Source organism: Octopus sinensis, linkage group LG2, assembly GCF_006345805.1.
Source record: "Octopus sinensis linkage group LG2, ASM634580v1, whole genome shotgun sequence".
Lineage (NCBI taxonomy): Eukaryota > Metazoa > Mollusca > Cephalopoda > Octopoda > Octopodidae > Octopus > Octopus sinensis.
In genome coordinates this window covers 93531475-93545512 of record NC_042998.1, presented here as the reverse complement: position 1 = coordinate 93545512, position 14038 = coordinate 93531475, and the positions used below count along the sequence as shown (strand labels likewise).

The window sequence follows — 14038 nt, the reverse complement described above, 5'->3', positions numbered from 1 at the left end:
GATGTCTTGCAAACAACTTGCACATACAAGTGCTACCAGTCGAGAACTCCGCATACCGGAAGCCAGCAAGTGTATGGGATCATCAGGAGAGAAAATCGCGCCGTTTCGGGGCCTGCTTCTCCGCGGCATCAATGCGTACGCCCCCCCCCCCGCTCACTGATATGAGGCCCCGCTTGCTAGATCAACTGGTTATTAAATAAAGCTCACTATTTCTCTAGCCATTGCTCATCGTCTCGTTTTAACCAAATCCAGTGGCTAGCCTTCTAGCAGTTTGGATATCGGTCATGGTGGTATTGACTTTACGATGAGTTAGGCCTAACAATAACAACAGTCGTCTCACACTGTGTCCAACAAACCCTCTACATTTAACTTCGATTGGATAATGCTCCGCTTTCCAGCCTGCGTCTTCACATTCCTCGATGAGGTTTACATAATGGTCAATCTTTCGAGCCCGAGCGGCGTCCATGTTATCTTCATGAGGAACCGTTAACTCGACTAGATTTACAACTTACCTTCTTTCACACCGTTTCAAAATGTCCGGTTTTTTCGTAACTGGGATGGGAAAGAATCCCTGGCATCCAGGTAAATCTGCAGTCACTTCCCAATAGTTGTTCTACTTTTCATCTTTCACAGGAAGTTTCTTGTTCTTGAAACGGATCCGCTGACCTGAGCGCACGAAGGTAACGAAATCTCTAGTTGGTACTTTCAACGGTTTTTTCTCAGTGTTGTTGAGATGAATTTGGCTCTTTATAGCATTGAAGATAACCTTAAGGACCAAATTGTGTCTCCATGTATACCTGTTCAATGCTAATGAACAGTTGGAAAGAATATGATTCAGTGTTCCGATCTTTCCGCATTTGCATATGCTATTCTCTGAGACGTTCCATCTTACTAGATTCGTAGGTAATGGCTGCAGACTTTTTATGAAAGGAAAAGGACAAAGACGGTAAGATAGGGAGAAAAAAGAAAAAAGGTAATAAAAAACGTGACAGTTCTACTGAAGCTTCGGTGAGTAAAACGGTTGATTCTGCTGTAAACCTAATTTGATTTATTGAATACAGTTGCTAACTATTTAATTTTGAGATGCGAAAACTATGTTACAAAACCTTCTTTCATTAAAACAATCAATTCTGTTGGCTGCAATGTAAATATATTTTCCACTTACATCTTTGTAAACATTGTGAAATTCGCACCTAATAAGTTTATGGTATATTCTAGAACTTTTAAACGAGATTATAAAAACACTGGTATTTATCTTTCTAAAAAAGCCTTCCTCCTTGCAGCCGAAGGTAAAGTGTCTTTAGACCAACATTTAATAAGATAATCTTCATCCCATCAGTTTTTCTTCAAGAGATTATACTTGTAACCATAGGCTTTGTTCTAGATCTATTTAAAATATTTCATCTGTTACCTCATCTTCGGCAATTTCATTTTTTCTTTATTCACACACATTACATGCTTACAATAAATTGCACTTTGTGTATATAAAAATGTTTAGCGTTATTGATAAACATTGTTGAAGATAATTCTTTCTCCTATTAATTATTCAAGATTTTAATCATGATACAAGTTGTACATTCTACTAACCTTACTTCCTGAACCCCATTTTAACATTTGATGATATAAGCATTATAACAAAAACAGTGTATTCATATTATAATGATAAATAATGCGGCGAGCTAGCAAAATGCTTTGCAGTATTTCGTCCGTCTTGACGTTCTGGGTTCAAATTTCGCTGAGGTCGACTTTGCTTTTCATCCTTTCGGGGTCAATTAAATAAGTACCAGTTACACACTGGGATCGATGTAATCGGCTTAATCCGTTCCCCAAATTTCAGGCCTTGTGCTTCCAGTAGAAAGGATTATTATAAAGATAAATAAATATCCTCTGTTTAACTATGACAAAACTCGAACCCGTAGCCACAAAATATAATCAAACCAATGATTTATCACTTAGACACACTCCTTAAAAATCCAATATGTTTACAGGCATTTAAATAGCTATGCAGCAAAAATGTTTCTACTTCGTTTATCAAATACTACAAATGAGACGAAATAATGAAACAACCGTTACTCATAATTCTCAATAAATGGCACTACACACACACACACACACACACACGCACACACAGAGACACAAACGTATGTGTGTGGTGTATATATATATATAAAGTTTCTAACCGGATGTTCTTCATATCATTATATATCTTCTGACGTAATATTTTAATCGCTCTGCTGATTAATCTTTGACACACGCTATGAAGAAGAAAAAAACGATTATGTCATAAAGAAAAACATAAAAAAATACAATTCTACTTAAATTTTAGTGCGTCACTATTCCGTGAACATTTGTTGCTTATCTAGAAATAGGATGGCGAGTTTTTTACTTGGTGAGAATCACATAAAAAAACGTTAAATGGAGAAAATTATGTATTTTCTCGACCAAGGTGGTGATAAAAAAAACAATTATTGAGCTTAATCTTGGTTTAAATGATACAAATAATATATAACAAATATTTCATCCAAAAGTAGTTGTTTTTTTTTAACCATAGACCAATTAGTCTCGATTGAGTGGGCCTGAGAAAAAAGGTCTCTATCTGGGGACATCTTGTATTGTCTTTCTATAACCGTAGGGTATGATCTGAAATACTTTTGGCTTTTCTTTATAACCGGCAGGATTTCAGTTTTGTCCTATGAAAGTTTTTTTTGTCAAAATTAGATTTAACCGATCATACTTGTGATCAAACCCGTTCCATCAATAGCCATCATATCATTTTGTACATTGTTATAGGTCTAACTAGCAGCATTTTAAGAAGCAGGATACGAATTCATGGAACGCTAAAACATTTTTCGAAGAATCTTCGACGAGTCTTCTACTATAGACCCAAGGTGACTAAAGCCTTGTGAGTGAATGTAAACTGAAAGAAGCCTGTTGTATATATGTGTGAATGTATGAGCGAGCATCCGTACCCACTCTCTTGACAACTGGTGTTAGCTTCTTTACGTAAACTTAGCGGTTTAGCTATAGAAAATCATAGAATAGGTAACAGACTTAATAATAATTCTTTCTACTCTAGGCACAAGGCATGAAATTTGGGGGAGGGGGCTAGTCAATTACATCGACCCTAGTACTTATTTAATCGACCCCGAAAGGATGAAAGGCAAATCGACTCCGGCAGAATTTGAACTCAGAGTGTAACGGCAGACGAAATACCTATTTCTTTACTACCCACAAGGGGCTACACACAGAGAGGGCAAACAAGGACAGACAAACGGATTAAGTCGATTATATCGACCCCAGTGCGTAACTGGTACTTATTTAATCGACCCCGAAAGGATGAAAGGCAAAGTCGACCTCGGCGGAATTTGAACTCAGAACCCAACGGCAGACGAAATACGGCTACGCATTTCGCCTGGCGTGCTAACGTTTCTGCCAGCTCGCCGCCTTGATAACAATAATAATAATAAGTATTGTGGTCGTGTGTTCGACTAAACTCATTCCAGGTTGTACCCTGGTATGGCCGCAGTCCGATGAGCAGAGCAAATAAAAGAAGAAAAAAACTATTAGGATAAAAGGACTGAAGGATTCTTGAAACTTACCCGCCCCACCACCTAAGCAAAAACAAAACAAAAGTACATTAAGTATAGTAAACAATGATAGCATTCCAGGTATGACTTGCTTTTTACTAGTTTCTAGCAGTTTAGTAAATTTTGTTTGTTATTTGATATTTTTGTTGGCATCCTTTTATCTCGGAAGACAATGGAGTTGCGTATAAACTAATCCAGTCTGGTGTTTACATTTCGTGTCCTCTCCAGTTTCCTCTCCAGTTTTGCGCAGGCCTTGGCTAGATGTAAGAAAATCCTGGGTAGCCCAATCGTCAGAATTCATCTCTTGACCCTGCTGACGTAGTCCAAAGGAGTGCAGAGCATTACGTTTGACACCAGCTTGGTTGCAGGAGCTGCCGGAAGAGTGGCGAATCGAACACTAAACCGTCTACGGGGCTCCACTCCGGATTTCTTTGAAGGTTGTCTCCTTTCCGTAACCCAGGATAGGGGCCCATACCATGTTCTGTCATCTGGAGCCAGCTGAGCCTGGGACTCGTGTCAGGCAGGGTCGTCACTCCCTGAAGTAGTGAAGAAAATCGCTACCCACTACCTATTTATTTGATATAGAATGTTGAAAATTGATAGTTTTAAATATGTAATTCTGATTTGTAATCACATCGCCTATATATATAATAACAAAACAGGAAAATGGAAATTTTTTGGTATCATATAGTCGCCATTACACGTGTTTCGTTTGCTAATAGGAATTATGAAAGACTTACATGTTCAATAAACATTTATGGAATTTCTTAACAGAAATTCGTAAGAAAATTCCATACATGTCTATCTAACATAAAAACTTTCATAATTCCTATTAGCAAATGAAATACAAGTAAAGGAAAATAATACCAAAAAATTTCCTTTTTCCTGTTTTGTCATACAAATAATAATATCTGCAAATAACATTTTCATAGTTCTCAATTTTAATATGTATTTAGACTAACTTACAGCAGCAACTTTGCATATATATTGATTGTAATAATGGAATAAGCAGATGCACTTCAAGAGGAAACAGATGAGATTTATGTCTAGCAAGGTCATAATCATGATGACTGCCGGGACCTAAATGTAATAATTTCTTACACTGCTCCTCAATCAGAAATTTGTAGGGGAAACAACATGGCTTATTTATCGATCCCAATAAATGACTGATTCCTATTTTATTGATCTGATAGGGGTGAAAGGAAAACTTAATTCCAAAAGAATTTAAACTCGAAAAGTAGGACAAAACCTAATAATTTATAGCTCTCTGCAGTTTTAACATTCCATTGTTTCTTGAATAAATCGAAGTACCATGACTAGTTCTTAACCCAATGGCTTCCAACTTGTGGTCCGCAGATTCTTGGTGGCTTGCATTGGTAGAATTGGGGATCTGTCAGCTAAGTTCAAAATTTCCCGAGACTGCAATGCAAAAATGCATAATTACTCACAATGAGGTTGATAATTATAAACTTCCAAACTTTCCTGAATCTGCAGAAAAAGCTTCTTTCTCTTTTTCTTTTCTTTTTCTTTTTAGTTGCTTTTAAATACAGGATCTAATCTTTATAAATATGTTTTTTATTGCTCCTGAAATCTGGAAAATAATATCAAAGAAGCGGCTCTATCCGTCTCATTCAACAAGAGCTAGTTGCTTTTCGCTTTTGATTAACATTACTATTTATTTAGTAAAGATGCAACTGAGAAAAAGAATTTGAGATTCGTTGCTAAAACCGACTTGTTAAATAGAAAGACATTTCTGAAGCTTGGGGTCCATGAGAAAATTAATATAAACCAAAAGGTTCCTTGTAAGTGAAAAGTTGGGAATCATTGACTTAGAATAAGAGCAAGGCTCGAAATATTAGCTTCTTCACATCCTGTAGCAGCAGAATTTATTGAATTCTTCTATGGATTAACTGTTATCAACATAGATCTCAGATTTTCTCAGATTTTGGAGTTTGCCCTAAAGAAGTACAAAACCAGCTTGACGAGATTTAAGGTCGCATCGGAAAGGGGCAGAGATGAATACTGAAATACTTTTGATCTGGTGCCCTATTTTTTTACCATTCCATATTTACAATTCCACAGCATTCGAGTTGCAACATAATGTTAAACTACCGTGTGTACAGAGAGAGACCTGTCCGGGGTCTCGCTGAAGGAGAGGCTGTGTATTAATAAGGAAAACAGTAGACTGCTTCTTGGTTCAAACGCCTTCCTTACTGCATTAAAAAGATGTACGCAAAAGGTTTGTAAGTAGATGGAAAGTTGCATCATAGCTACACAACCAGCTGCTGCACTATTGCATTTGACGCGTGACATCTCCCAGTTATATGCGTGCGTGTGTCGTGTGTGTGTATGTGTGTGTGTGTTTAAAACCCGCCGAGGTCAACTTTACTTTTGTTTTTGCCTTTCCAGGGTCGATAAAATACCACGCAAATGGTGGGTCGATATAATCAATTAAACCCCTCTTTCAAATTTAAGATCTTTTGTCTAAATAAGAAATCAATGTACACACACACACACACACACACACACACACACACACACACACACACACACGCACGCACTCACATAACACGCATAAGTGCCACATACAATACTCATATATATATTTACATACATACGCACACTCATACAAAGATATATATGTATATATAAGTATAAATGTAACGTATTTGTGTGAATGCATGTGTGCGTATATGTCTGATATCTCTCATCATACACACAAATGCAAGCACAGAAAAAGTAAACTAACATTTTGTTCTTGAGTTACCAATAGAAAGGAAATATTCTTGCAAACTTTCTTTCATACAGTTGAGTATGGTTATCTATGACGTCAAATCATGACATCATTATCAATGATCTATATACATAAAACAAAGGGTGTCTATGTGTGTGTAGTACGTATGCATTTCTACGGTCTTAAACCGATTTTCACAAAACTTTACCCACACATTACTTATGTGCCAAGGATAGTTATGCACAATAACATTTTGCCCACAGCTTCCGCATAATGCGATAAACCGGGAAAAATTGTGTTTTACACGGGTTTTTCTCTAAAAATTTCTGCAGTTTTCAACCGATTCTCTCTCTTTTCTCTTTGTTTATTTCTCTATTCTCTGTGTTTATCTCATTCTCTGATTTTCTTGCTTGCACATATTCTCTCTCACCCTCTGTAATAGTTCCTCTCTTTTAATCTCTCTCTCTCTCTCATTCTCTCTCTCTCTCTAACTCACACACTAACTTCAGCCTGCAAATTGCATTCCTTGTATTTAAATTAGTCGCGTGAAAAAATCTCTGTTGTTACAATTTTTGTACGTTTTCCCTGAAAAATAATTTAGTTATGTTTCATTTTTGTTCACCCATTGTGTTTAAATTCAGTTTTAGCAAATATCCTTAAAAATTGACTTCAGTGTATTTCAATTTTGTCGTGCATAAATATCTTTGTCTTTACGGTATTTGTACGTTCTTCCAACAAAGGATGTCTGTGTGTCTGTGTATGTAGTACGTATACATTTCTACCATTTCCTGTCCGTGTAAGTTTTGCGATGTCGATCACCAAATCGCAGGGGCAAACACTCTCTGTAGCAGAACTTCACAATTGCCTCGGAAGAGTTTACACAGTCCATCCCAGTCAACAGGAGTGTTTCTAGGATCTGTAAACCTTTGATGACTAGGTATGTGGGACATACCGGCAGGCTTGCTTCAAGTACGGGTTGCAAGAAGATGGGGCACAGTGGGATGCAACGCTGGAAGAGGCCGCTGCATCAAGGTCCCAGCCTCAGGAGTGTTTGCACGGTCCATCACAATCCACAGGAGTGTTTCTACCCCAGTCTTTTATTGCACAAGGTCAGAGGACCAACGTGTTTCTATGACTTGAAAAACTTTGATGGTGAGGTATGTAGAACATACTAGGAGGCCTGCTTCAAGCGCGGGATGCTAGAACATGAGGCACAGTGTCATGCAACGCTGGCAGATGCATCAAAGTCCCCCAAACGTCTCGGGACATTATTTGCAGTGATATTACAAATATGCATGTTATGTGATCCCAGTTCTTTCAGGTTCAAGTACATGGTTGTGAAAAGGTAGAAGACGTCTTCATACCGAGGATTCCCCTTATTCTGTCGAGAGCGGAAACCCTTTTTACTTTCAGGCGTTTGCAATTTCCTGTTCGTGTAAGTTTTGCGATGTCGAGCAACAAATCGCAGGGGCAAACACTCACTGTTTGCCTAGAGGACTCGTTAGCAGCGCTGCTGAAGCTGGTAAGTTTGTACAGTTTTGTATGATTTTACCGAAAAATTGACTATTGAACGTTTAAGACATTTTAAATTGTAATATTCTTCCTTTTTTATATGTATTTTCATCAATTTCAAGTCATTATACACCCTTAAATTTCAAATTTTCTAAGAAAAACCGGTATTTTTCTCTATTTTTGCGGTTGTGACATATTTCAAAAATATTTTGTACGTTTTTGTGAATTATGGTACGTTTTGGCATGGAATTCTGTAGGTTTTTCAAAAAAGCTTCGGCAGCGCTGGTCGTTAGACTAAAAAAATAAGCGTTCACACCCTGAGCAACGCCGAGTACCTCTGCTAGTATAATATAAAGCCATGGGCGTTTATTTATCATACATACTAGCTAGTATTATAAACAGAGGCTTATTCTTGGTATCCATCTGTATGTGATCAACCTTCAAGACAAGAAGAACGTCATATGGAAGGAGTGTCACTCACCCACTTCTTATTATGACGTTCATCTTTTTCTCAGAGGTATTAAGCAATACAGATATAATAGATATAGTGGGAATCAAAATCAACTTGCATATTTTGTTACGTTGGTGCTTACTTTCTTATTTCAACTCCCTTAGTTCAAATCCCACAATGGTCAATTTTGCCTAAGCATGTATTTTAAAAATGTTTTATTTGTCGTGTCTTTAATATTTGAAAGTGAAGCTGTTCACAATCGACGTATGCACAAATAAGTACACACACACACACACACACACACACACACACACACACACACACACATACATATAGGTATACATGTGGATGTGCATAAATATGTATATACATTTACACATAATATATGCATGCACCCAAACACACACATATATGCCTATGCATGTATATATATAGAGGGGTATGTGTATATGTTTGTTCCTTCTCGAGCCATGCCTGGCTCATAAGGGCCGGTTTCCCGGTTTCCTTGGCGTATACGTTCCCCACCTGGACGGGACGCCGGTCCGTCGCAGGTGAGCTGCAAGATGCAGGAGGAAAGAGTGAGAGAAAGTTGTGGTGAAAGAGTCAGCAGAAGTTCGCCATTACCTTCTGCCGGAGCCGCGTGGAGCTTAGGTGTTTCGCGCATAAACACACATCGCCCGGTCTGAGATGCGAACCCGCGATCCCTCGACCGCGAGTCCACTGCTCTAACCACTAGGCCATGTACCTCCACATGTGTATATGTATGATACGTATATCTGCATAGTTTCGAACATAGAATCGAAACTGGGTCGTGGCATCATACGCAATTAAAATTACTAATGAAACCATAAATCGAGGTTGCAAACCAAACTCTTACTAAAGTGAGTCTATGGAATAGCTTTGATCAGGTTGAAGTAAATTCGCTTCAGTTGTAACCTTAATGTCCTTGAAAAAAAGAATAATATGCTTTCTTTCTGCTACTCTAAACGTGTGTAGACTACCAAGCCCTTATTGGAATCTTTTTCGTGAATTTTAAGTCCTGGTTCACTTACAGTACTAATACTTTGATCACATACAAAATGCAGGAACGTGAACATATATTTATTTCTCATAAAATTAGAGCCTTGTGCTTAGTCAAGAGAAACTAATGCTGAAACAATATGAAAACTTGTGAAGAAAATAAGAAAATTCTATGGTGACTCGTGATTTCAAAAGGCACTAATTGTAAAACATAACCGATTTTAATAAAATATCTTCTATAAGAAATTGTATGCAATCATATGTATCATATATTTTCGAGCGAAATGGGAAAATATAAACTTATTCTGTGAATATTATGAAGGCTTTATTTTGCAGATGAATTCTAATTACCCGAAACGTGCAAACACAAATCAAGTTTCTTCACTACGCGTGAAAATGAATTTTCTGTGGTATTAACTCTCAATTTATTTAAATGATCTTCCCCTTTCGTCAAGAATCGTCAATAATTGAAAAGGCTTCTTTTGTTGCTGCTTTTTTTTATTGCAACTAAAACCATTGTGTATTTTTGAGCACGCCAGTTTTTTGTACATCGCCAACAATCTGAATTATGTCATACATGAAACTTCAATTCAAAAAAGTTTTATGTTTATGTGCGTGCGCGTGAATATGTATATGCATATATGCTTATATATATGTATATATGTGTGTATGTGTGCGCGCGCGCGCGTGTGTGTATGAATATGTATATATGAGAAGTCGCTGGCTTGGGATAGCTTAGCCTGAGTACCCCTCGCTGTAATTATTACATCAGAAGATCTGCTAGCTAGGAAACATATGTAGCATGGATTTTACTTGTTCCACTCCTTCAATTTGGATTTTTATTCGCATTCATAGCAACTCTGGTTGCTAACCGTGAGCTATACAAACATTTTCAGCTTATCGAATTTCCCCATAGCTTCGGTATAGGAAAAAGTATGTAACCTTTGACGCCAATAAATTGTTATTGTTCCTGAACGTACACGGTTCCCTTTTTGTTTTCTATTCCTGCCACGGACCGCTTGAAGCTTACAAACCTCCTACACTTGGATCTCTGGATCTTGCCCTTATATATCGATAATTACACACACACACACACACACACACACACACACACACACACAAACACACACACACGCACATATGTGTGTGTCTATGTATATATAATTTTAACGGAAGGTTAATTAAACAAATAACTGTTTCTTTTATTTGAAGATTGTTGTGCTAAATTAAGAGTGTGAGAATCAGTAACTTTAATCTCTTCCTCAAGGTCAGGACAATAAAATAATCGAATTGTCCTTTACGTGGGAATTGAAACTTTATCCCATTATTCTTTGCCGTAATTTTACCTCTATCGTCTTTCCTCACTATAAATTAGCCGGTAATATTCTAACGGAAAAACGATTCCTTATGTGAATTCCTTAGTTGTTTCTTTGTGTTTCCTGATTCTAAAATATTATACGCAACAAAAATGTCACGTGTTCGGAGTATTTTATCGTGTGCTAAATATTACATAGGAAAAAAAAAGAAACTTTAATCACTTCTAGTTAAAATACTTGCACGAGTTTCCTGTTGTTAAGTGACTAATTACTTAGATTTTCATATATCTGATCCTTAGCGCATTTTTCGTTCTTTTTTTCTTTCTTAACGTTATTATCCAGACAAATAATACCGAACTTCTTTTGTTTCCTTTTTGTCTTTCTGAAAGATTCGGTTACTTTTGTTTCTCAATAACCTTTTTTTTGAAATACTATTTCTTCTGATCAACGGTAATATGTTTTTCACTATTATCTAGACCCTAACTGGCCTCCAGAATAAAATATTTTATTCACAGTCACAACATTGAAAAAGTTTCTTTATTTCTTACTCCACTTTGATAGAATCTATGAAAGTAGCAACTAACCGAGTCAATAGGAATGGTACATAACACAATAATCCATTTTACCGAAGCTGTAAATAGGTGTCGTGTAGAAGTGGTGAGATTGCCTATTTGATGACTAATATTATAAGTGCTGCAATCACATCACTCGGGGAAAACAAAACGGGCACACCACCACAATGTTTTCTGCTCTAAATTATTTACCATTTAAAAAACTGGGATTGCCACGACAATTCACCTGGCAAGTGGACATAACGTAGTCTCTCTCCCTGAGATTTTTCTACAAATATAAGAAACTTGTTTTTTTTTCTTTTTAATTTACTGAGCCGACAGAATAGTCAATACGCCGAAAGAAAAAAAAACGCTTAACGGTATTTTTCCGGCTTTACTTTCTGAGTTCAAAGGCTTTTCTGGGTCGTTAAAATAAGTACCAGTCGAGCACTGCGGTCGATATCATCGATTTAGATCCTTATCCCCTAAAGTTGCTGGCTTTATATCAAAATTTGAAACATATATTTTTAACTGAGTAATGACTACTTGACTGATTTCACGAACCGAGTAGATCACGGATGAATAAGGCCAATCTTAAGTAAATAGATTAACTATTCAGAGTGCGGCAAATTTCCAACAAATAGTGAATGCTGCATTGAAGCAAGCTCCAGGTACAGCAGTATATCTTGAGATTATGTTTCCTTATGGCAAAGTTGAGGCAATCCACTGGCAAATCGATAGCTATGACGTAGGCAAGATGAAAGATAAATATTGAGAACGAGTCAAGCAAGCAACAAATATAGAGATGAAATAGAGAAAGGCTAGAATATTTTTGTCTCCGAGAAGAAAAGGTTGAACGGGAGTCCACAGATGAATTGGTATAGAAGGAGTAAATGTGGGACAGATTCCATTGTTAAAGGATTTATAATAGGATCATAATTTTCGTTTGTGCCCGGAAGTTTTCATTCAATCTTAAAATTATAATTATTACGTTACACCGTATAGTTTAAAATTAATTAACTCTGTAGAATTAATAGATTAAAGTTTTAGTCTTACTTTTAAAAAATGTTGGTCTTTTAACCAGCTTTCTTAAAATGGTCATTCTCCAGTTATACAACATGTGTGTATTTTCTTATGTAAGATTAATATTTAATACATGTTTAATTCTTCAATTTAAAGTAAATTATTTATATTTATTGAAATAGTTGTATATTAATTGTCAGTATGCATGCAGTTATTATACGATACACTTAATGTAATTTATATAACTTTTAGAATAAACTATTTAAAAGCTTTCAAAATATCAAAAATACATTTGGTGAAACAAACGAATGTGTGACATTGCGAAATTAAAGAAAATCCATTAAAACAATTCAGATTTTCACACAGAAAAATAAAAATTAATTCAAAATATCTAACCGATACTGTTAGTCATGAAAGCAAATATCTTAATATATGAATAAATATATTTGTATTTTAGCAAAATACTGGCGAATTCCGCATAGTATCGGACAGAACAGTGTGTTCTTTGCGGACAGTTACATTTCATAGTTATATACATAGAATGAAATATCTCCTGCCAATAACACGATTTAGCTTGTTATAAATGAGGACGAATAAAGTAAAAAATCATATTTTTTTCACTAGTATGTTGTTGAATATATCAAAAACATTTTTCCTGTTTGTTCAAATAAAAGTCTTTATCAATGAAAATACCTACTACTGAAAATATCGCATTTCTTGTGTGTTAAATAGATATTTACTTTAGCATTTCTTTTAACACAATAATCTCTTTAAGTGCTTTTAAAAACTTTCGCTTATGCGTTTTCACTGTTTATACAAACAAAACTAATTTGTGCAGTTTATCAAAAACAAATTTATTGATATCTGCCTACCATTACTGAGGATCTTATTTCTATTTATTGCTTGATCAACGGAAGCCTAATATTATGGAAACTTGCGTAACAGCAATGAAATACAGACTTATCTTTACATCAATCATTAATTTTTACACAAGTATGCTAAGGTAAATATCGTTTGAAAATAAGTAATGAATATCTTCAATGTAGCCCTTTCGATGGATTATTATTTGAACTAACGAGAAAAAGAAATTGACAAATTAACTAACTTTCAATCACCACTAAGCTTCGTTTTGTAGAGAAATCCAGAACAAACATTGCAGTGCACTCTCAACGTACGTCTGTAGATCGGAGAATACAGCTGGGAGAAGATACTTGATTTAGTAGTAAGAATAATCTACTCACCACTCTCACCTACCCTTTAGTAAATTTACTGACAGGCAGCACGTTTTTCTCCACTTCTACATTCCACTCAAAGTGGCTCTTCAAGAAGCTTATAACGAGGTTGGCCGCAAAGTAGTCTCCGTTTTCAGTCTTTTCAATTGCTTCCGCCATATAATCATTTTTATTATAGATAGCAGACAAAGAAAACCCACTTTCCTTTGTCGGTCAAAGGAGGGTGATAGGGCGATCCTTACGATGGACTTATATACGACAACAGCTGTTCAACATATGCACAAGCCAACATACTTATGCACTGAACTTGTACATCGGGCTAACAATATTTCCGTGCTTCTAGAGCTTATCCTGAATCTGGAATGCTTTGTCCTTCCCATAACACAACCACGTAAGAGATTCCTGAAAATTATTTATTATCCCAGAGTTGTAAATCCGCTGGCAATCTGGGAATAGACTTTTATCAAGTTTATCGTGTCGTCGCTAAGAATCTCACCGAGAAAGTCGTTGCTCTTCTCCACCATTAATCTTTTACTGAATGCAAAGGTTGGCCTATCTATCATAAACTGCTTTGCCCGACAGTAGTTGTCCAGAGCTAAGGATAATTTTTGC

General features: G+C 36.3%; 1 protein-coding gene across 1 annotated transcript; it reads right to left on the bottom strand.

Annotated features, from left to right (window-relative positions):
• Window positions 1-303: 303 nt before the first annotated feature.
• On the bottom strand, window positions 304-13585 carry LOC118762205. Its single transcript, XM_036500744.1, has 3 exons — window positions 13449-13585; window positions 2181-2255; window positions 304-917 (listed from the first exon to the last, which is right to left on the bottom strand). Exons 1-3 carry the CDS (start codon window positions 13583-13585, stop codon window positions 614-616), a joined length of 516 nt encoding a protein of 171 aa, XP_036356637.1. The 3' UTR covers window positions 304-613.
• Between the last annotated feature and the right edge of the window lie 453 nt (window positions 13586-14038).